We start from the raw sequence: 24,011 nt of genomic DNA on the forward strand, positions 1-24,011 counted from the left end.
GTCATGGATGTTATTTGGTGGTAGGATGATGGGATTCGTTAATTTTCGGAAAGATTGCGGAAACTTCAGCAGCCACCCAATAGATACGAAGACTCGTCCTCGTCCTCGTCCTCGCCCTCGCCGCTCACTAGGCGGCTGAATTTTCAATAGTGGGGCTGGATCGATGGCAGGGTTGACCCAGTGACCTGGAACCCGCCGCGCGCCGGTTAGTTTACGAACTGCAGCCTCGATCGATGCGGGATATACTGGATACCCAATCGCAATTACATTCCCGCCGCCTTCGCCCCGCTCTTCGACAGCGAAACATTTTTCGTTTCGTTACGTTTCGTTTCGTTCGCGGCGGTTCTAATGGAACTGGCCACGGCCAGTAATTCAATTATATCAGCCGAGAATTTTTCATAGTAATTACTCTGACATCGAATCCTCAAGAGCGTCCTTACGAGGGTTGCGTCCGAATCGTTCGTATCCTTTTCGTCGTCAGGGGTGAGAAGCTAGTGGATAATAATAACAAAGATGTTTCGATACGTCAGAGCACCGACATTTAATTATTTACAAAGTCCATTACGTTTAACATTTTGAGTGATAATACAAGATTAACTACAATGATTATACTCGAACAACATTTATGGGTTTTCCAGGTAACGATCGGCTGAACACGCATTACCCATTAATGAAGAAAAAGAAACTGATCGAACAGAAGACGCATGCACCTTCGTCCGACTGCAAATGCCCATCGAGGTGAGATCCTTGAACTTTAAAAAAATCAACGCTGCGAACATTTCTTTTTGCAATATTTCCTACGTAATCGGCGATCTACATTGACTTCTGAATTGTCACATAAATATTTACCGGGTCACGATAAGATAGTATTGTTTTTCCCGGGACGATTAGATCCTTATTTCTGGCGTTCGACAATTTCGACGAATTAATTCTTATCGATACCATTTATAAAGCTGAATCATCGGCATGTATTTTTAGAGTGTGTTGCGCGCTCGCGTCGTCCTGGCAGACATTAAGTCTATAACTATCGCGGAGATATTTTCGCGACTGGCAATCGCGAACACGGCGAAGGACAGATGTCGTCCAATTGCAGCAGGGAATGTCCAATCTTCTCCCACCTGTTGCCGAGCACCCTACACGCAAATAATAAGATCGTTTATCATTAATGTTGGTCGATTGTGTTGATGTTTATTCAACAAAATCCCGCTGTTCCCGCAACAATCGATCGCCGAACGGTGGCACACGAATGTGCTTCAATTGCTCATTCATTGAAGCTACAAGTCGGTCTATACTTTCAATTTGTACAGCCTTGCCTTTTTAATTATATATTTCTCGTGAATATTTAAAGGAAGCCTCGGGGAAACGTACTCGATCGATCGTCGAGCTTCCTGTTCGTCTACAGAGCCAGGAATAAGTTTCAATCTCTCGTTTATTGAAATCAGAAAATTTTCATCCTTCTATTTTTGAATTTTCCCGTTTCGCCAAGCTCTGAAATTAAAAGTTCGAAAGTGAAGGAAGCCTCGAAAAAGCAGCATTCATATTCGCAGACCGAAAGTTTTTCAGAACGGGAGAATTGAAAATAAAGGTTGAAACAAAATTTTTTGAGGAAATTTATAGAATATATGCACCAGCGAGAAGACTGAGATTTTATTCTCGAGACTATAATTATATTCCTGTTCCTCAGGGACCATCTGCAAACGCGGAAATTTGCATAGACATCCGCAGTCTATTATTAGCGAACCTGCTTCGACCTTAACACATAATTACAGTAAAAGAAACGCTCGCTTCTAGACAAGCAAGCACACAGAAAAGAAGTTTGTCGGACTCGAAAACTCACTTTTCAGAGAAAACCTCGGGGCGTTGAACAGTTCGCAAGCAGGCCGCGGATGTTAGCGCAAAATTCGCAGATGTTTGTTTGCTTATTGGGTGTGCACCGCTAAACTTGATTAAAGCATCAAGTTTCCTTGCTTCGGTCGCATCAACATCCGTGGTTTCTTTATACGTAAGACGCAAAGATTTTAAACATGCCTGTCAATTTGTTGGGAACCTTCAATAACAATTTTCTCGAGTTCTTCTTCTCTACATAATTATTTTTCGAAAATAGGTCGCAATTTTTCTTGAAAAGGTCGGTTGAGATCTCCACTGTGTTCACCCTCGCAAGGTAACGTCTGATTTAAGGTCTAATCTAATTTACTTTTCAATAAAATCTCCACATAAAATTAATTTTTCATAATTTTTAATCCTAAAAAAGCTTCCTCATTTTTTTATTATTTAGTCTTTTTAATGCAAAAATCAAGTTATTATTATTAATTCGAGAGATAATTTTTACCTAAGTAAAAATCCCTTATTTTTAGTTTCATTAAACATATATGAAATTAATATAAATTTTCCAACTTATTATATAATATATAATTTTCAAAACATTTAAAATGAAACCTTAATATTACACCCTTCATAATATTAAGCCTTATTATTACATTAAATCTAAATAACTATTCAATACTAAATACAATACAAATAATATAAATCCATTAAATAATATTAATTCTACAATATATAAACAATATTAACCCTCAAATATTATTAATTCTATCCAAAGCTATAATATTAACTCCTCAATTAATATTAATTATTCAATAACATTAACTATTCAATAAAATTCATTAAATAATATTAACGCTCAAATACTATTATTATTAATACTAATATTATTCCCTCCTACGAGGGAAGGACCCCAAAACAAACAGATTTAATTTTATTCTTTTCAAAAAACTGAAGCTGTGGTCTCTGAGGTTAATTGAGTTGCGGGGGTGCAGCAGGTAATTAGAAACTTTAAGGGCAGCCACCCCTTTCCTACTAAGCTTCCATTGGTCACTTTGCGCGTACGTGACATAAACAAACGGTGAAAATGACTTTGTAATCCACGTTGATTACAAACTTCCGACACGAAGAAACTCGCGCGCGGAGGAAGAGAAGGGAGCAAGGGGCGACGGAAAGGACACGTCGAGTAAGATTGAAAGTAGCGCCATAAATCGAGCATTGACCCTCTTTTTGGGATTCTTCCGCTCGGCTGGGAAAAGTGGATGGACGAGCGCGCGAGCATTTATACGACCGTTGGAGACAGTTGTCGCGTTAGAAAACCAACTGGGAATCACGCGAAGACAGACAGGGAAGAAGGGCGAAAACTGTACTCTTCGTCTTGATCACCATTTTTTACTAACAAAATAAATATCCATGAAAAACGACCCTCGAAACACCCATCGTTTTTCAAGAGCTCCGCCTCGAAGGGTGTCTTGTAGAATTTTTTTTAGGAGAACCTATAAAGATTTTCAAACCCGGTTTGGTGCACTTTATTGCTCAATGTTCAAGCTACGATTGAGAATTTTTTTGCACCAGAAACGTTAGTCTTGAATTTTCTGGCTATTTTTTTAATAACTCTGTTAACCCATTGCACTCGAAGCAATTTGAACTCCGAAATCAAGATATTTGTTTCAACCCGGATCATTTTTGTTCTATGTAATCTTTTTTACATTGTGCACATCAAATTGAACCTGTTTTCTAATAGTATAACAGTTGAGATTTTTATAATTTATAGAATACAGACATTTCTATAAACAATTTGGCACGAACGAATCCACAGAATAGGAAACGCTTCCCACAGAAATGCGCTCTAGAACTGCTAAAACCTTGCGTTTGCGATTGCTGTGCTAAAGTATACAGCTTTAAAACGTGCAATGCAGCCGAAGGCTCATTATACACGCTACTCTAAAAGCTACATTGTTTCCACGCGCCTGCTGCACGTTCTGCACACAATACGTATCAACTTTTACCGAATAAAATTAGTCAGCCATCAAATTTGCAATGTTATTAAGACCCATTACATGCAATAAAACTGCCAACAGCTACAATGTTACGTGCTGTGCACTCGCCACACGTTTCGCAGTCAGCGTCAGCTTTCACCAAATAAAGTCAGTCAACTGAACAATGTGCAATACTTTCAAAGAATCATTGCACACGATAAAAAGCTACAATTATTACGTGCTGTGCACTTGCTGCATGTTCTGCACACAGTATCGACTTTCACCAAACAAAGTCGGTGAACCGTACAATGCGCAATATTTTCAACGACTCGTTAATAAGCAGTAAAAGTGCCAAAGCTGCATTGTCACGTGTTTCGTGTATACGCTGGATGTTCGGCGGACAATATTTTCGCGAAGGCTCGTTAATAAACACGAAAAGTGTCGAAGCTGCATCGTTATGTGCAACGTGTTCGGTGCATCTGTTTCGTGGGCCGGTATCAACATTTCCCAAACAAAGCGACACACAAAGGCGAAGCACAACGTTCCCACTCGAAAAGAAAAAAGAAATCACGGAGCACGCACGTGTCGCGTGGAGGAACAACACCCGAAGTTTCTCAACCTGCGCGACCCGTGGGATGAGTCCTCATGAATCTCTGAGTGTCTTGACCTTTTTTTAAAGCGCGGCCCCACTCGAGAGCCTCGTGTAAAGAAGAAAGTTAACGGGAACGTTGAATCAAAATGACCAGATACGTCCCACAGCCGGTCGACACTGACTTCAACCATTTATTTATTTGTCTTGTTTTATTTATCTTTATTTACCTGCACTCTTACCTGCACTTCTCGTGTGCAGAACGCTACGTGAACGAGGATAACGCGTTGGGCCAGAATCACATTATCCATTTCTAGCAATTAATTTACTTGCAGTTCCATCAGGAGCGATTGGGAGACCGGAACGTTGCATGCCTCATTCAGAACCACTGAAGGTAAGGTTAACGACTGGACTGCGGATTTGGTGCATTTATGACGAGATTGAATAGATGCAATCTAAAATAGTGGTGAGATAAATAGAATTCTCAAAAAGGAGAAACAGTGCAGGACAGGGTCAACTTCTGTCCGAAAGCGAAGCGGAGCCTCGTGAGAGATGGAATCGTAAGAATTAGGGTTGCGGGTTCTCGGAGGCTAATTGAAGTGTTACGTAACTGGAGGAACGAACGGGTACAGGGTTCTGTTGGAGGGTTCCCCGGGTTCAAAGGATGACCCAAAGAACGAACAATGGACACGGTCGGGCTGGCACGGTCCGTCTTGGTCGTTGGTTTCGTTATGTAAGGCGTTCTTCTGTAGGGAGAGAGAGAGAGAGACACACACACACACAGAGAGAGAGAGAGAGAGAGAGAGAGAGAGAGAGAGAGAGAGAGAGAGACATGAGCGCGCACACAGCAAGCACAGCAAGCAGGTGCGGACTATAGCGGCCCTCATCCGCCCACATGAAAATCATTCGATCGGACGTGGAAAATTTTCCCTCTGTTTCGTGGACGAGGAGAGGCGAGGCAAGACGAGGCGCGTGTGTTCCGCGGTTCTAATTCGATCCGTTAACTCGTCTCGCGTCATAAATCATGATAACAATGCGGTGGCAGGTAGAGCCACGGGACTGTCCTCTGCGTAATGAAAATGGCTCTACCTGTGCGTGACCTAATTAGAACACAGGCCGCGTTCTCGGCTCTCTCGGCTCGAGACGCCACGCCACACCACGCTGGGAGACCGAGCCGAGAATAATTTTCAGAAACGAAAGCGTAGCCTCTTTTTCCACGAACCAACGACGACGATGCGACGATCGACCACCGCCGCCACGTGTTCCCTCTATCACGAGGAGCTTAGAAAGTCTCGAACATTGTAGAACCGCTCCCTCGCTCCCCTGTGAATGACAGCGGAATCCTGGAATTGGTAGAATTATGATGATTTTTAACGGTGCCTCGGACCAAGGGGACAGTCGAGTGAAAAGAGAGTGAAGAGTGTAATAATTTCGCGGAGGGTTAAATTCCGTAGACATTAAACTGCATCGCGAGGGGTTAACCGGTGCTCTGGAATCGCGGGTTAATTCCTGGGGAGCGGCGTCTTGCAGGGCAATCCGCTAAATAAATTAATAGACTGCAGAGGGAGGAGTGGGAAGAGAGGGAGGAAATGGGTGGGCGGTGTGAATTGTTTACGGACGAACGGAAGAACGTTCCGAGGAAAGCGTAGAAGAAGAAATTGCAGTGGACGGAAGAAGGTAAGAAGGGAACTCGGAAGAAGAGGGTGGTAGAGGGAGCAGTGCAGGAAGAGGACTCAGGAAAAGGAAAAAGGTGAAACGGTGGTTAGGCCACTAGAGGAGAAAGAGAAAGAGAAAGAGAGAGAGAGGAAGTGGGAGAGAGGAATCCTCGGTCGCTGGTTGGCTCGGAGGTACGGGAGGGCTAGAGCATTTCGTTTCTAGGCGATAGGGGGCTAGAGGAGGACAGGGTCGACGACCCTTGCACGTGGAGTGCTCGGAAGTAGGCCACACCGTGACATCACGCAAAAGCAAGATGGCAGCCGGGAAACGGGCACATTCTAGTATTCGGGCACGCTCGCCGTTCGCCGTTCCCCCGTTCCTCGTTCAACGTTCACCCAAGCACTGAGACAAGCCGACGCCCGTGTGCACTCGAATCTTTTCCTCCGAGCGAGGGTGCGTTCCGATATTCACCGTCTTCTGCCTCCGCGACCTCTCCACACGATCCTCTCCCCCACTCTCTTCTCTCTCTTCTCTTTCTCTTTTTCTTTCTCGACCTCTCTCGCTCTTTTCGTCTCTCTCTGTCGCCCCTTCTGCGCTCCGTCGTGTTGCACATACAGGGTGCTCTCGCTATTACTAGCATCTTTCCTCGTTCACGAGGAAAGTCTACGGAGAAATTTTCGTTTGACCTTGCTTGACTGCGAAGGTCATCGCGTAGAATGTGCACGAGTTCGTCGCAACACAAGCTTTCGTATTGTATACAAATTACATTCCAACGAATACTCCAGACGCGGATAGCTCGTATTTGCTAGTAACTTGTATTTCTTTCGATCCTGACCTTGTACGACTGCGAAGGTCATCGCATTGCACATGATTGAATCTACGTTGACATACGCTTTCGTACGATGTACAAAACATGCAGCGTGTTTCAGTCAGAAAATTTTGTGTTTCAATCACAAAACACCTAATTAAATTCATTTATACAACTGCTATTAGGGAAATAGTGCACTTGGTGAGGTCTATACTCGTAGGGCCGCCCTTTTGGGCCCTCCCCAAGGGTGAGGGTGACTGTTTTCGAGGTACCCAAGAGGTACCTAAATGATCGCGCTGTGCCTCTCAGATCAGTTGCGCCCGACGGAAGGTTAAATACTCAGCTCGCGAAGAATATTACTAATTTTTCCTCTATTGTTGAGTTCTTATGTTTGGTATATGTGCGAACACCCTGTACAGTCGGATAAGAACGCCGCGATGCGTGCCAATGCTCGCGATGAATATCGGAACGCAGGGATTCGGTGCAGCTGCCAACGGTGTTGCATCAGCGCTTACCGACTCGCGTCCCTCGTCCAAGAATTTTCCTCCTCGCGGAAAATCCGCTCCGCCACTCGTCGCTCCTATTTTTCCACTTACCTCTATTCGTTGCTCTCTAATGAATCGATCGCAATTGCCCCCTCCCCTACTTCGTGTCCCTCAATTTCTCCTTCTCGGATTGTCGATGTCGAATTTGAGAATCGTTCACTCTTTCGATCTTAAAGATGGCCATAATTGCTTAACGATTAGTGTTTACCGTATCTAACGGTGACTATAATCACTCAATGTCTGGTGCTTACTGTCTTCTACGTAAAACTATAGCTTCCTAACGCCTAGAGCGCATTGTACTGCAAAGTCAACTATAAGTAGACTGTGGATCTTAAAATAAAAATTTCTCGCGTTAATCGCAAGATGCAGATTTCTCTTTATAGTGTCGATATTCTTAAATTCTTTGAGTGTTTCTCATGTTTGACATTTCACTGATTTTTCTCCAGTGATTATAGTTGAACTGTAACAAAATGAAATAGCTTGGTGGAACTTCGTTCTCGTCAGAGATATCACAAACTACCGCCATCATCGAAATAGTCAAGCCACTGCGCGATAATAAATGGCACGATATTCCAACTTACGCAACACTATTTACCACCCTGCTGCGCAGATACTATCGTTCTCCAAAAATGGTTTCATTTATTGCTCCATTACGCCGCAGTTGAGTGACTGCTATAATCGTTCAACGCTCCAAAACGTGCCTCCTATTACTCGTCAAAATTTCGCATTAATTAACTCCGAACGAGTTCGCCGTTAAACTCTCTCATTGCTTCAACGAGTATACTTTCATAATTCATCCGGCGTACATGTATGTATATGTATGTATACATATGTATATTAATATGATCTCGGTGGAACAAAAATCCAATACTTCGTAAAACCCGAGAACGAAAGTATCTCTCGCAACAGGGAAATAATTAATACAATCAGAGCCCGTAGCGACGACGAGGACCGGTGCTCGCAGGCACTTGATTTTCAATATTTTCGCGGATTCCGCCAGCGCGAGTAAATCGCGAATGAGTTTCATCTGGAGCCATATCTGGGAGGATTAAAGCAATCTACGGAGAGCTTGTGCTGCCGGGAAATTAAGTCTGGAACGTGGATTAACCCCTTGTCCTACGATGGAATCCCGATTTTTGCGTATCAGTACATTCGCTTAATTTCAGTCGACGGTGGACGTGGAAATGATTTTACTTTACACGAAATAAATTCAAGAATGAAATTTCGATCCGGACATAAACGGACCAGGTTACGCCGCGTTTCGATCGAAGATCCACCGATCTAGGGGAACCTTCGATTTGAAAATAAGCCGGTGCGGCAGATTTTTCGCTCTTTTTCGCATAGTTGCCGGCGCATCGATTCGGTAAGCGGCACGCGTTGTCGATACATGCAACGAAAGCAATCCACTCTACGGGCTAACGACTGGAATCGTTGGAACTGCGGCTCGGCGGCCAGAGGAAAAAACGCGAGCGCAATTACAGAGCTCATATCGCGGCGCGTCGGCCCGGAGCGGGCTACAGCGGGCCCTGGTAATCAGCGTTTACTCGCGGCGAGGCGCACTCGACGCAGAATTGCCTCGCGATTACGTGTTATACAATCGCGGGTAAACAAAAACGCTATCGGCCTGCGTCGGTAGACAATCGTAGAGACGTGATTGTCCGCCGATTGCATTTACGAGCGCGAGGGTCCCGCGAATCGGTCGACACGGACCCGGAACATGCAAGAGACACCGACGCGAAGACATCAAGCTACTCCCGGACAAAGAAAGAATTCATTGAAGATCCTCCATGCAGATAATTCGACGTTTAACCGCCACCGGGTTGAATAATTAACGGACGACGCAGTGGGAGGAGAAGTCATCGGGACACTTCTCTTCTCGTTCGCGGGACAACCGTTAGTGAAGTAGCGATTTTTTCATTTCGCGAATGTGAAACTGGAAATATCACATCGTACAATCAAATTTAAGGTGAAAGCACCGATAGTTGACCGGTTAAGACTTTCGGATCTTTATGCAGAATAAAAAATGTCTACGTCGATTCCATGACACAGAGGTTACATAAAAATTTCTTTCTTGTTTCAATTATTTTATTGAACTGAAACTAATACGTTGATGTTCTTAAATTTTTTAAATATATGTCCCCTGCTTTAAATTGTACGTACCAATTTTTGTTAGAAATGCATAAAATCCGCAGTCTCGTAATAAATGCCTTTTATCCTTTATTAAACAGAGAGAAATGCGTGAAAATTCTATTCGAACTTCTTGCATTGTGTAACGCAGCTAACTTTTTAAAAGTAATTGTATTATTCAAATTTTATAGAGATTTTTGAAAGTTCAATAATTGTGCCAGAAGTTGACCATCCTCGAAAACGAGAAAACCAGTGGTGTAGCAATTTTTCAAAAATGATTTCGATATGTTTGCGTCAGTTGCAGCATGGAACTGTCCATTGATTGACTTAATTTGTGTCGTGGCGAAGCAAACGGCCCCCGATCGAAATTTCGACCGGAAAGGAGGCGCCGATCGCGCGCGGAGACGTTCGCGAGGACAAAAAAGCTGGCTCGGCCGAGGAAAACTGCGCGCATACATACATATATCGCGGAGCGTGCTTACGTCAGCGTAATTAAAATGCAGGCAGAAATCGCACGGGCGGACGGACGCGTATTTCTGTAATACACCGCTCACCGCTCGCCGCGGACGCTAAAATAATGCAAGATGGATTTGACTTTCGTCCAATATTCAGCGGTGTCGTATGCGTGCTCACGTTCCACGTGGTCACGCGTTCCGAATAAAGAACGCGCGTATACATAGTATGCTCGATGCGCGCGGGCTGCATCCGTGCAAAGCGCACCAACACGCGGCGCGAGCACTTGCGTAAAAACCTCGCCTCGACTCGACTAGGAGGCTCCTTTATGCGAAGATTCAATACTGTTCAAGTATAATAAATCGAGGTCTCGCGTTGCACTCCACCTGTTTGCCTCTGGGAACTCGCTGAATTCGTTGATTGTCTCCTTTCTTCTCGTTTGGTCGCCTAAACTCCGATTAGAATACTATCTTTCAGCTCCTCATGTTGTATAACAACTTGCTGTTTTAGCAAGTGTTTGTTGTCATTGTAGTTTTAGTCCTGTTACGGTGTTTCTCTAACGGAGACTCCGTTCAAAATGTCTTCGTAAACCTATGGATATGTCTGCAATTACCATCAGCGAAATAATTGTTCAAAGTGGGTCGCGAGTAAACAAAAGAAGGAAGCTAACGATGATCAATCAAGATCTTAAAGAAACTATCTTGATAACAACACGACACGTCGTTGACTAGAGAAATTTCGTTAGAGCGACGCAAGCCTCAGAAATCGAAAGTCCCAAGGACACGTTTGACAAGCTTCGAAGACCATTAGTTACCTGTAACACCCGAGAACTGAAAAACGAAAGCGTAAACAATGAACGTGAAGAAACAGTGGACCTTTAAAACAGCAACAGTTTCTCCACCCTTTACTTGACTTGAACGAAAAGTAACGTAGATATTTAGGTGTTCTGTTTCTACGGACTCACCCTGTATATTACTAATGTATGTTTATTTAATGCGTGATTTTGTTTTTGCTAATACATTAATTACTTCAGAATAATTACATTAGTTTAGTTCTTGATCGTGTTGGGGCCCTCTCAATCGCGGGGCCCCGGTGCATAGCATCCGCCGCACCCCCCAGATGGCCGGCCCTGTCTTTACTCGACTTGAACGATTGTGACTTAAAAAAAATGTAGAAGCGGTCATTCCGAGCGATGTCGATGGTTTCGCGTTGAAAACGAAGTGCGGTGCACTTGAGCAATTTTTCCATCACATCGGGGCGATTAGTTGGTTCGATCGAGTGCTGTTTGCCAAGGGTAGCCGATACGGTGTATCGCTTGAACATCGGTGCATTAACGTAACTGCACGAACGAGGTTAGTACGTCACCGTAATGGAGGTGATCCGTAGGGCTTGACGCACGCTCGCATGGTGGCCGTTTTAAAAATGTTTATTTGTCCCGCGCGCGCTGTGCAACGATGTTTTAGCATTCTGATGTCGGCGCTGATATTACATATTGCGAAGATAGGAGCCGCAAAGAGAAAAGAAAAAAAATAATGCACACAGCCGAGCCGCGGCGATGAAACCCGGCAATTGTTGCACACACAAAGTGCGAAGTCTATACCCCGGGCCCGTACATTATACGGCCGCGAGAACCGCGGATTCGTAGTTGTAACGCGATTACGATGATGTAACGCGCGCGCGCACACTGCCTATCTTATCGGAAAATTCTGTTCGCCGCGTGGAAGCGAGCGTTCAATTTCCGAGTTTTCATAGTATTAAAGCGTTTTCCCCCATTTCGACGGCTAATAAACATCTGGTCCCCGAATGATTCTAGCGAAGTTCCGCGAACGTTTTAAAAATTTTACGACGCGCGGAAGTCGAGCAATTAACCGGGTATGCGACTTTCCGAACAGAAGCTATTCTAATCCCAGCCTATTACTGAACTTCAAGCGCTAAAAAGTTTCTCCGGTAATAGCGCGTTCGCATGGACTGTAGAAATGTATTTCAGTTCGAAACACTTCGGAACTCGCGGATGGGATAGGCGATAGGCAATGGTGTGACTCGGGCTCGTCGCAGCGTACGCTCGTCCTAAATAAACGGATGTGACGTCATGGCATCCATATAATCGAATTTACTTTGATACCCTTCTGCTGCGACGTGGCAGCAAACGAATAGCCAAGCTGTGTTTCGGATTTGTCGATGGAGAACGCGGTGTTCTGTTCGTGTATAAATCTTTGTGTTTTATTCAGAGGCACCTAGAATTTTGGTATCGATAAGTAATAATGCTGTGTCGTGAAAATAAAATTGTGACTTTGTTAGCAGTCGACAGAGTCGCGTACCCTCGCTTTAAAGCGAATTTGGTACAACTGCTGGCACCTAGCGGTGGTGACAGTGCAATTTATATTTTTTCAATTTAATTTGATGTAAAAGTCGATGCGAGTCGTCTTTCTCTTTTGAAAAGCTAATCATTTTTAATTATTTATTTAAGTTTATTAGAACATATTATTTGAATGTGGCGATATTTTCGAAAATGTAGATTTAGCGCCATTAGCATTTAGCGCCGTATTGACAAAACGCTGAAACTGATAAACAATTAGGTACCGACATGCGATAAGTTTGTGAGAGTGAACTTTCGACTGTCGGTCAAATCGGGTTGAGCTAAAATTTTGCACATAGGATTATTTTGTCCCAAAGATTTTGCATGTAGAATTTGCATAGATTTTGTAATAAGAACTGTAGACCGTGGACTGTGACACGGACTGTGCTGGGAACTTTCGTGCGACCGCTATGCTGACGAACGATAAATGTCGGAACTAGATCCACGAGAACCTAAGGGTGGATTTATAGTGGAGCTGCGAGCATCGATGATAGCGGCGCGGTGAAAACAAACCAACAATCGTGACAACATTTCGACACATACTAATGAAAAAGTACATATGTATTTTCTTTTTTTTTCACCGCACAGCTCACCTCGCTGCTCCACTATAAATCCACCCTTAGACACAGACGTGATTTTATTAAAGACTGCCAGCCCCCACACCTGTGCTATTCAGCGAGACCAGTAAGCGGACGGGACTAGGCGCGGGGATAACGTGGAACTTACAGTGATCTGAAATACCACATCGCTAAAAGTTCTACCAACGACGAGATACTCGTCAAGTAGAAGAAGAATGATATAGTATATTTACCCATTCTGTAATTGCCTTATAATACCATCACCGACGAAATACTATCCCGTCTCTTTACCTAAATAGAATCAGACGATATATGACATTGTTCACGCCCGGGGCAAATCAGCTTGGATAATACATATATTTTGATCTGAAGGAAGGTAAAATTGCAAAATGTTGTGAAAGACAATAGGTATAGGAATAGAATTTATTGAAAAATCAACATATTTATTAAATGTGCAGCCATTAGCTCGATATTATCCTTTATTCATAAGACACTAAAAGTTCTTACAAATAGAAGTTAATACCGATTGCCCAGGTCTCACCACGAGGAGGTTGCTGCACGAGAGACCCGAAAGGGAGTCAGAACGAATGCAATATTCCTTCTGCCTCCCTTTCTTACAACAACGGACTTATACTAAATTACGCAAGTATGTATGTCGAGTAATTATCGCGGAGCAAAAGGTGTGAATCGGAGAAGAAGTCTCCGATCCACGGGGGATTAAAGGCAAATCAGGCAGAAGGCTCTGATTCTTTCAAAGTGAAAAATAAGAGCGAACCAGAGCAGAAGGCTCTAGTTCGAAGGTGCCGCGGCGCGTACAATGCTTGCAGTGCAGCTCCGGTCAGAGCCGATACCTGACGTGTCCTCACCAAGAGGAATGGACAGTGAGAAGTGATCAAACGTAACACCATCTCTCTGCCAACTACCTGCCACCAGGCAACGCAATGCATTGAGATGACGTGGGTAGGATGACGAACAGAGAATTTCTCTGCCAACTACCTGCCACCAGGCAACGCAAAGCATTGAGGTAACGTGGGTAGGATTACGAACAGAGAGAATGGCAATACGAGTGAACAGGTCTCAATGAACCACCCCACTCAATGTATCGACGCCGAATACCGGCTCCAATCGGTCTGGTACATACAAGCAAGGTCCGACACAGCAGAAGGCTGTGCCGGAGTCAAAAATACGAGTCGAGTAAAGTGACGTTACGGCAATAATTACTCGACATATTTAGAACGACGATATACAATCTTAATAACTAACGCACGCAAGTCGATGGAATTATACTAAATTACGCACGCAAGTCGAGCAATTATCGCGGAGCAAAAGGTGTGAATCGGAGAAGAAGTCTCCGATCCACGGGGGTTCAAAGGCGAATCAGGCAGAAGGCTCTGATTCTTTCAAAGTAAAAAATAAGAGCGAACCAGAGCAGAAGGCTCTGGTTCGAAGGTGCCGCGGCGCGTACAATGCTTGCAGTGCAGCTCCGGTCAGAGCCGATACCTGGCGTGTCCTCACCAAGAGGAATGGACAGTGAGAAGTGATCAAACGTAACACCATCTCTCTGCCAACTACCTGCCACCAGGCAACGCAATGCATTGAGATGACGTGGGTAGGATGACGAACAGAGAATTTCTCTGCCAACTACCTGCCACCAGGCAACGCAAAGCATTGAGGTAACGTGGGTAGGATTACGAACAGAGAGAATGGCAATACGAGTGAACAGGTCTCAATGAACCACCCCACTCAATGTATCGACGCCGAATACCGGCTCCAATCGGTCTGGTACATACAAGCAAGGTCCGACACAGCAGAAGGCTGTGCCGGAGTCAAAAATACGAGTCGAGTAAAGTGACGTTACGGCAATAATTACTCGACATATTTAGAACGACGATATACAATCTTAATAACTAACGCACGCAAGTCGATGGAATTATACTAAATTACGCACGCAAGTCGAGCAATTATCGCGGAGCAAAAGGTGTGAATCGGAGAAGAAGTCTCCGATCCACGGGGGATTAAAGGCAAATCAGGCAGAAGGCTCTGATTCTTTCAAATTAAAAAATAAGAGCGAACCAGAGCAGAAGGCTCTAGTTCGAAGGTGCCGCGGCGCGTACAATGCTTGCAGTGCAGCTCCGGTCAGAGCCGATACCTGACGTGTCCTCACCAAGAGGAATGGACAGTGAGAAGTGATCAAACGTAACACCATCTCTCTGCCAACTACCTGCCACCAGGCAACGCAATGCATTGAGATGACGTGGGTAGGATGACGAACAGAGAATTTCTCTGCCAACTACCTGCCACCAGGCAACGCAAAGCATTGAGGTAACGTGGGTAGGATTACGAACAGAGGGAATGGCAATACGAGTGAACAGGTCTCAATGAACCACCCCTCTCAATGTATCGACGCCGAATACCGGCTCCAATCGGTCTGGTACATACAAGCAAGGTCCGACACAGCAGAAGGCTGTGTCGGAATCAAGAAAACGAGTAACGTGAATTTAAGACAATAATTACTCGACTTACTCGGGTGCGGCCTATCGGCGATTCGGGTACCCCGGGGACGCGACTCCCCGTACTCACTCACGGATGCGGCCGTGAGTGAGCCCCTGGGGGACCTCCCTCGGCGAATAAAACTACAACTTCGTGGTACGTCCTCTTCTTGGTGTGTCCTCTTCTTGGTGTGTCCTCTTCTTGGTGTGTCCTCTTCTTGGTATGTCTTCTTGTTGGTATGACTTGTTCTTGGTGTATTCTAGCTGAAACAGACTAATAATATAGTTAGACATAACAATACATAACCCTGCACACGAGTGCAAACCTAATACCCGCTCACAAGAGCCAACCTAATACCAGCTCACGAGAGCCAAACAAACCCCGCACACGAGTGCGAATCTAACCAGCTCACGAGAGCCAACCTAACACCAGCTCACGAGAGCCAAACAAACCCCGCACACGAGTGCGAATCTAACCAGCTCATGAAAGCCAACCTAATACCAGCTCACGAGAGCCAAACAAACCCCGCACACGAGTGCGAATCTAACCAGCTCACGAGAGCCAACCTAACACCAGCTCACGAGAGCCAAACAAACCCCGCACACGAGTGCGAATCTAACCAGCTCACGAGAGCCAACCTAACACCAGCTCACGAGAGCCAAACTAACCCCGCACACGGGTGCGGCCTATAGGCGATTCGGGTACCCCGGGGACGCGACACCCCGTACTCACTCACGGCACCATCCGTGAGTGAGCCCCTGGGGGACCTCCGATCGGAGGAATACCAATTTCAGACAAGATATGAAAATGTTTCGAAGCGGGACTTGTGAAAGTTCCGATGCAAACAATTGGAAATTCAATTCAACAGTCAGAAGACCAATCATAATTCTGCACATGAGTGCGAATACAACCAGAGAACCAGCTCATGAGAGCAATTGTAATCCTGCATTCGAGTGGGACGCTCAAAATGTAATTTTTATAAAGAAAAAAATTGATAAATTTGAAGAAGACTCAATAGTCATCATTGAAAGTCTCGATAAAAATTTCAAAAGTATGAAGGACGAGTTTAAAAAGACAAAAGAAGTTTTGAAAAATATTAGTAATCAAACTTACCGTTGTTCCTTGAATTGACAGTTGAAGGTAGGCCAGGGTAACTGTAGATGACCTCTAGTCCACCTCTGGTCCACCTCTGGTCCCTCCGGTTCTCCTCGCGCTCCTGGTCCCGCAGCACGTCCGCTCACACCGCTTCCCACGCCCCGACTGACTGACCACCGGTGGGCTCTCGCCGATCTGCCGAGCTCGAGCGGCGCCCCCCACTCCGCCGAATATCGATCGATGTCGATCGCCGTGACAATTATTGAAAAATTTATTATTTCCAGCTGGTTAATGTTTATAACAATTCTATTTGACAGCGATGTCCACAAGCAATCCCTTGGCTATCTGACCACCTAATTTTTTAGTCAAAGTGGCTAATAGTTTTCGTGATACGTAATAACTTTTAAACCATGAACATTCGCACGCATTAATTTATTCGATACAATTCACAGATAAAATTATTATATCTGGCTGTTTAATGTTTATAACAATACCTTTTTCTAACGATGTTAACGAGCACTCCCTTGACCACCTTGCCATCTAAATTTTTCGTAAAAATAGACAATAAAACTCGAAATATAGAATAACTTTTAAACCATGAACATTCGCACGCATTAATTTATTCGACACAATTCACAGATAAATTTATTATATCTGGCTGTTTAATGTTTATAACAATTCCTTTTTCTAACGATTTTAACGAGCACTCCCTTGACCACCTTGCCATCTAAATTTTTCGTAAAAATAGACAATAAAACTCGAAATATAGAATAACTTTTAAACCATGAACATTCGCACGCATTAATTTATTCGATACAATTCACAGATAAATTTATTATATCTGGCTGTTTAATGTTTATAACAATTCCTTTTTCTAACGATGTTAACGAGCACTCCCTTGACCACCTTGCCATCTAAATTTTTCGTAAAAATAGACAATAAAACTCGAAATATAGAATAACTTTTAAACCATGAACATTCGCACGCATTAATTTATTCGATACAATTCACAGATAAATTTATTATATCTGGCTGTTTAATGTTTATAACAATTCCTTTTTCTAACGATGTTAACGAGCACTCCCTTGACCACCTTGCCATCTAAATTTTTCGTAAAAATAGACAATAAAACTCGAAATATAGAATAACTTTTAAACCATGAACATTCGCACGCATTAATTTATTCAGAATTGATTTTTATTATATAGAAGATAATGCCATGAGACATTTATTAATTCTAGCTACATAATTAATGTTTATAATAATTCCTTTTGCCAACGACGTGGACAAGTACTCTTATCTTAAGAGAATAACTATAACCCCGCACACGAGTACGAAAACAACCAACGAAGCAGCTCACAAGAGCAATTATAATCCTGCATACGAGTGGGACGCTCAAAATGTGATTTTTATAAAGAATAAAATTGATAAATTTGAAGAAGACTCAATAGTCTTCATTGAAAGTCTCGATAAAAATTTCAAAAGTATGAAGGACGAGTTTAAAAATACAAAAGAAATTTTGAAAAATATTAGTAATCAAACTTACCGTTGTTCCTTGAATTGACGGTTGAAGGTAGGCCAGGGTAACTGTAGATGACCTCTAGTCCACCTCTGGTCCCTCCGGTTCTCCTGGCGCTCCTGGTCCTGCAGCACGTCCGCTCACCCCGCTTCCCCCGCCCCGACTGACTGACCACCGGTGAGCTCTCGCCGATCTGCCGAGCTCGAGCGGCGCCCCCCACTCCGCCGAATATCGATCGATGTCGATCGCCGTGACAATTATTGAAAAATTTATTATTTCGAGCTGGTTAATGTTTATAACAATTCTATTTGACAGCGATGTCCACAAGCAATCCCTTGGCTATCTGACCACCTAATTTTTTAGTCAAAGTGGCTAATAGTTTTCGTGATACGTAATAACTTTTAAACCATAACATTCGCACGCATTAATTTATTCGATACAATTCACAGATAAATTTATTATATCTGGCTGTTTAATGTTTATAACAATTCCTTTTTCTAACGATGTTAACGAGCACTCCCTTGACCACCTTGCCTTCTAAATTTTTCGTAAAAATAGACAATAAAACTCGAAATATAGAATAACTTTTAAACCATGAACATTATTCGCACGCATTAATTTATTCGATACAATTCACAGATAAATTTATTCTATCTGGCTGTTTAATGTTTATAACAATTCCTTTTTCTAACGATGTTAACGAGCACTCCCTTGACCACCTTGCCTTCTAAATTTTTCGTAAAAATAGACAATAAAACTCGAAATATAGAATAACTTTTAAACCATGAACATTCGCACGCATTAATTTATTCGATACAATTCACAGATAAATTTATTATATCTGGCTGTTTAATGTTTATAACAATTCCTTTTTCTAACGATTTTAACGAGCACTCCCTTGACCACCTTGCCTTCTAAATTTTTCGTAAAAATAGACAATAAAACTCGAAATATAGAATAACTTTTAAACCATGAACATTATTCGCACGCATTAATTTATTCGATACAATTCACAGATAAATTTATTCTATCTGGCTGTTTAATGTTTATAACAATTCCTTTTTCTAACGATGTTAACGAGCACTCCCTTGACCACCTTGCCTTCTAAATTTTTCGTAAAAATAGACAATAAAACTCGAAATATAGAATAACTTTTAAACCATGAACATTCGCACGCATTAATTTATTCGATACAATTCACAGATAAATTTATTATATCTGGCTGTTTAATGTTTATAACAATTCCTTTTTCTAACGATTTTAACGAGCACTCCCTTGACCACCTTGCCATCTAAATTTTTCGTAAAAATAGACAATAAAACTCGAAATATAGAATAACTTTTAAACCATGAACATTCGCACGCATTAATTTATTCGATACAATTCACAGATAAATTTATTCTATCTGGCTGTTTAATGTTTATAACAATTCCTTTTGCTACTGATGTTAACGAGCACTCCCTTGACCACCTTGCCATCTAATTTTTTCGTAAAGATGGACAATAAAACTCGAGATACAGAATAACTTTTAAACCATATGAACATTCGCATGTTTTGTAAATAACAATTGACTTTATTATTTTAAATAAATTCATTTAGACTTGCTCATATAATAGATAATTATTTTTGCGTTTTATTTGAATATCCAAATAACAAATAACTTGTTATTTAAATCATTATTTAAATAATTATTTATTTAAATAAATTTATTTATTGCCCAACACTGTGCTGGTCGGTAACCGTAGCACCGACGAGATACTATTTTAGACCATATACATATATGATCTACAGAGAGGATCTAATTGCTGAAATATAAGCTGTTCTCTGTTAGAACTGGTTAGAACGTTAGAACCGTTAGAAGCATAGATGAATTTATGGCCAGACGCTTGAGTGATATAGGTATATTTTAGTCTATTATAAATGATTATAATATTTTGACGAGTGGAAGTTTAAAAGGTACAGTCCGTGCGTTTGAATGATTTGTGGATAATAAATTTTCTTCGACAATTTTTTATTTTTTCATTATCATAACATACCGTTGCTTTTATAATATCCGTCTTTATTTTTGATTTATTAGTAATTTCATGTATATATATGTTTCTGTTTATTTTCGTCGAAATAAATCCAGTTGAAATCGATGACACAACTCTGCGTAACCTCTTATTAGTTTCACTAAGTTGAACGATGTGTTTATACTATTTTAGTTCATACGATTAAGGTATGCAAAATTTAATAAATTGCCCGAAGCGACGATATGTCGTTTCGCAAAGACTTATTAGTTCATTATTTAAGTATAATTGGAAGAAACATGGAGCTAGCAATGCTGTGTTATTAAATATCAGTAATAAGGTAAAGAGGTTATGTTTTCCGGCATCACATCGCGTAAGTAATCAGCTTATTGCCTTATTTTCGCGACGATTGCGTGATGTAATTATAAATAGATGTTTGTTTCAGCTTTACATAGATGTGTGTAGAGAATTCAATTCGATACGATTGTTGCTTCGCAAAAATGAGCCGGTTAGAATTTATTGTTCTCCGTGGATGGTTAGTACAAGAAATTTTAGCACAACCTCGAGATTATCGGATAAAAATAAAACAAACGGAAGATCCTCCGAGAAGTCTTCTAAATCTCCCGATGAGAAACCCGACAGAGATCCAAATTTTGATATGTTGACAAGCAAAGTACTGCTTCTAGGCTTTGTTATCATACTGTTAATCATGGCCTACAGATTTAGCATGGAAACATCAAAGGTTTGTTGTTTACACACACGTGAATACATGCAAATATCGAATACATTTACAAATTGTTTAGTTCACTTTTACTAGTACATTCTGTCGCCTGCGTGTAATTCAATCTTACCAATACTAGAGGTGTATAAATGCCTCTAATTTTCTTGGATGCTCTAGTTAAGATCATACATATTTTACAGAGACAAATTGTGCACCATTTGCCATATATATTCGAAAACTATACTAATGTAATAAACTTACGCATTTTCCTTAGCATGTACAGTAAAATGTATAGTCAAAGTTGGCCAAACAATTTGAGGATTATATTGCATAATGTTGTAACTTATTTAACCGAGCTTTTGTTGATGTATCTCAGAATCATTTCGATTGGAATGATTTCGTAAATGAAATGCTTCTAAAAGGAGAAGTCAAAGAAATTCAGATTGCTGGACCTGTAGTAACTGTATTGCTTCACCCCGGTGCTATATATAAAGGACATATGACAATGAACAAATCATTCACCGTGATAGATTTTAATTATGCTAATACTATGGAGGATAAAATTAGGGAACTGGAAAAGAAAATGGGTATTTCAGCAGGTATAACATACATGTACACGTTAACATTAAATATTTATTTGACCATATATTGAAATTCTATGTTAATTGTACAGAGAATGGAATTCCAATTCGATATATTCGAAAAGAAACTGAAAACTCGATTTTTGGCTTGCTCTTTTTCGGAGCAATTCTCTATTTATTAGTACGTATATTCCGTACTCAAAAATTTCGGAATCCAATGGATTTCATCACGCAGAAGAAAAGTGCAAAATACACATTAGTAGAGCCATTCTCTGGTAAAGGTGTGCATTTCAAAGATGTAGCTGGATTAAACGAAGCAAAGACAGAAGTTATGGAATTTGTCGATTACCTGAAGCATCCTGAGCGGTATAAGAAACTTGGCGCTAAGGTACCCAAAGGTAGCTTAAAGTTTCCAAACTCTACCTTCTCATCCTGTGATTTTACCAACTATCTTTTATTACTGATGTTGTTTTTAGGAGCGCTGCTGTTAGGACCGCCAGGATGCGGCAAAACACTTTTAGCTAAAGCAGTTGCAACAGAATCGGATGTTCCATTTTTGTCGATGAATGGCTCCGAATTTATTGAAATGTTAGGTGGACTAGGTGCTGCACGTGTGAGAGATCTATTTGCACAGGCTAAGAAAAGGTTCGGTTGTGGTCACGATTTCATATTTAAACGAAAAGCTTAGAAACTGGAGGTGTGCGAGAAACCGAAAATGTCAGGTCGAGGCGGGTCAAGAATTTTATTCGGGATCGACCATCGGGTACTAAACATTTTCGGGTTCTCGCACACCTCTAGTAGATGCTGTTTCAACACCTTCTCACTTCACCTATTTCAATAGAGCACCTAGCATTATATACATAGATGAGATAGATGCAGTGGGCAAAAAACGATCAGAAGGAAGGGATCAATTTGGCAATAATGAATCTGAACGGACATTAAATCAACTATTAGTAGAAATGGACGGAATGACAACTGCGCAAGACGTTATTATTTTAGCGTCGACAAACAGAGCAGACGTTCTAGATAAAGCGTTACTGAGACCTGGAAGATTCGACAGGCACATTTTGATCGATCTTCCTACTCTAGATGAAAGGAAACAAATTTTCGAATGTCATCTGAAAACGCTGTCTTTGGAAGGGAAGCCTAATCAATATTCTGGATATTTAGCATATCTGACACCTGGTTTCAGTGGTATTGTATGGAATTATTATTAGTAAATTCCCCATGTTACTCTACCTTCATCTTTTTCCCTTCTCTGTTTAACAAGTAATACATTTCTAGGCGCTGACATCGCAAACGTTTGCAATGAATCGGCGTTACACGCAGCGAGAGACAAGAAAACATCGATCGGTAGTAACGACCTTTTATATGCAATCGATAGAACAATAGGAGGTATAGCGAAAAAGACCGGTACGCTAACACAAACTACGAAAAAGGTAGTTGCTTATCATGAAGCTGGACGCGCATTAGTGGGTTGGTTATTGGAACATACCGATGCTCTGCTAAAAGTGACGATAGTACCAAGAACACACATGAGTTTGGGCTTCTCTCAGTATACCCCGACAGATCAGAAGCTCTATAGTAAAGAGCAACTGTTTGAGAAGATGTGTATGATGATAGGTGGTAGAGTCGCGGAAATCTTGAAATTTAATAGAACTTCAACCGCAGCGGAAAACGAGTTGAAGAAAATAACGAAAATGGCATATTCACAAGTGCAGCAATTTGGTATGAGTCCTAATGTGGGTTTAATCTCTTTCGATGAAGAAGCTACAAGCACGGTAAGATTGATACACTTTACGTTACTATGTATAGGTTTAGCTGACCACGTAAGAATTAAAAAAGTGTTAACCCTTTGCACCCGAAGCAATTTGAACTCCAAAATCAAGACATTTGTTTTAACCCAGATCATTTTTGTTCCATGTAATCTTTTTTACATTGTGCACATGAAATTGAACCTGTTTTCTTATATCTATAACAGTTGAGCTTTTTACAATTTATAGAATACAGACAAATTGAAGAATGTTAAAACTGTTTTGGATAATGGTATGGACAATTTTTAGTGGCGCCTCAGACTCGCCATTCGAGTGCAAAGGGTTAAATACTTGTAGAAGGTGAAAAGTATTTATTCGGACACACAAGTTTTATTAAAAATTTGAATGTTTACTATTGTATAAATTGATTTATATTCCATGTATTTGATCAGCAAGAGGCACTGTATTTTAACATTGCAATAACGTATCAAATATTGTATGATTTTTCCTTACAGAAAGTGAAAAAATTATACAGCAAAAGAATGGCAAATTTAATGGACGTTGAAGTACGAAAGATCGTTACAGAAGTGTACAAAGCAACAGAGAAGTTACTAATAGATAACGATAATAAGTTAGAACTGGTATGTACACAGCTATTCGTTACTTTCATTTTTGTGTTCCAGTATTTTTCATTTCCTTTTATATATTTATAGTTGGCTGAAGAGCTACTGAAAAAGGAAACATTGACATACGACGATCTAGTGAAATTACTTGGACCTCCACCACATGGAAAGAAACGACTTGTTGAACCAGCTGAATTTATTGCAGATGCTGCGAGCACTTAAACTGATAGCATTGCATATATTCGAATTGATATTTATATTAACATGCGTATCTATACTATTAAAAGAGAAGTAATTTTAACACAGA

The 24,011-nt window shown here is 41.5% G+C and overlaps 1 protein-coding gene and 1 long non-coding RNA gene across 6 annotated transcripts in view; one reads left to right on the forward strand and one right to left on the reverse strand.

Annotated features, from left to right (window-relative positions):
- Spg7 (SPG7 matrix AAA peptidase subunit, paraplegin) overlaps positions 1 to 24,011 on the forward strand; it is a 51,459-nt gene extending 27,448 nt beyond the window's left edge. The window contains exons 2-11 of one of the 5 annotated variants that reach the window (XM_076430180.1): positions 639 to 738; positions 20,309 to 20,398; positions 20,471 to 20,767; positions 21,123 to 21,345; positions 21,420 to 21,725; positions 21,804 to 21,972; positions 22,169 to 22,521; positions 22,612 to 23,108; positions 23,597 to 23,722; positions 23,795 to 24,011. In XM_076430180.1, coding sequence (XP_076286295.1) covers positions 727 to 738; positions 20,309 to 20,398; positions 20,471 to 20,767; positions 21,123 to 21,345; positions 21,420 to 21,725; positions 21,804 to 21,972; positions 22,169 to 22,521; positions 22,612 to 23,108; positions 23,597 to 23,722; positions 23,795 to 23,926 — 2,205 coding nt within the window. In that variant the 5' untranslated portion in view covers positions 639 to 726 and the 3' untranslated portion in view covers positions 23,927 to 24,011. The other 4 variants (XM_076430179.1, XM_076430178.1, XM_076430181.1 and 1 more) reach the window with 4 other exon arrangements.
- LOC143212015 (uncharacterized) lies at positions 288 to 8,261 on the reverse strand. The gene is made up of 3 exons (XR_013009589.1): positions 7,450 to 8,261; positions 850 to 1,488; positions 288 to 752 (listed from the first exon to the last, which is right to left on the reverse strand). It is a non-coding gene; the product is annotated as an uncharacterized LOC143212015 (long non-coding RNA).

This window comes from Lasioglossum baleicum, chromosome 9 (assembly GCF_051020765.1).
Source record: "Lasioglossum baleicum chromosome 9, iyLasBale1, whole genome shotgun sequence".
NCBI classification, from domain to species: domain Eukaryota; kingdom Metazoa; phylum Arthropoda; class Insecta; order Hymenoptera; family Halictidae; genus Lasioglossum; species Lasioglossum baleicum.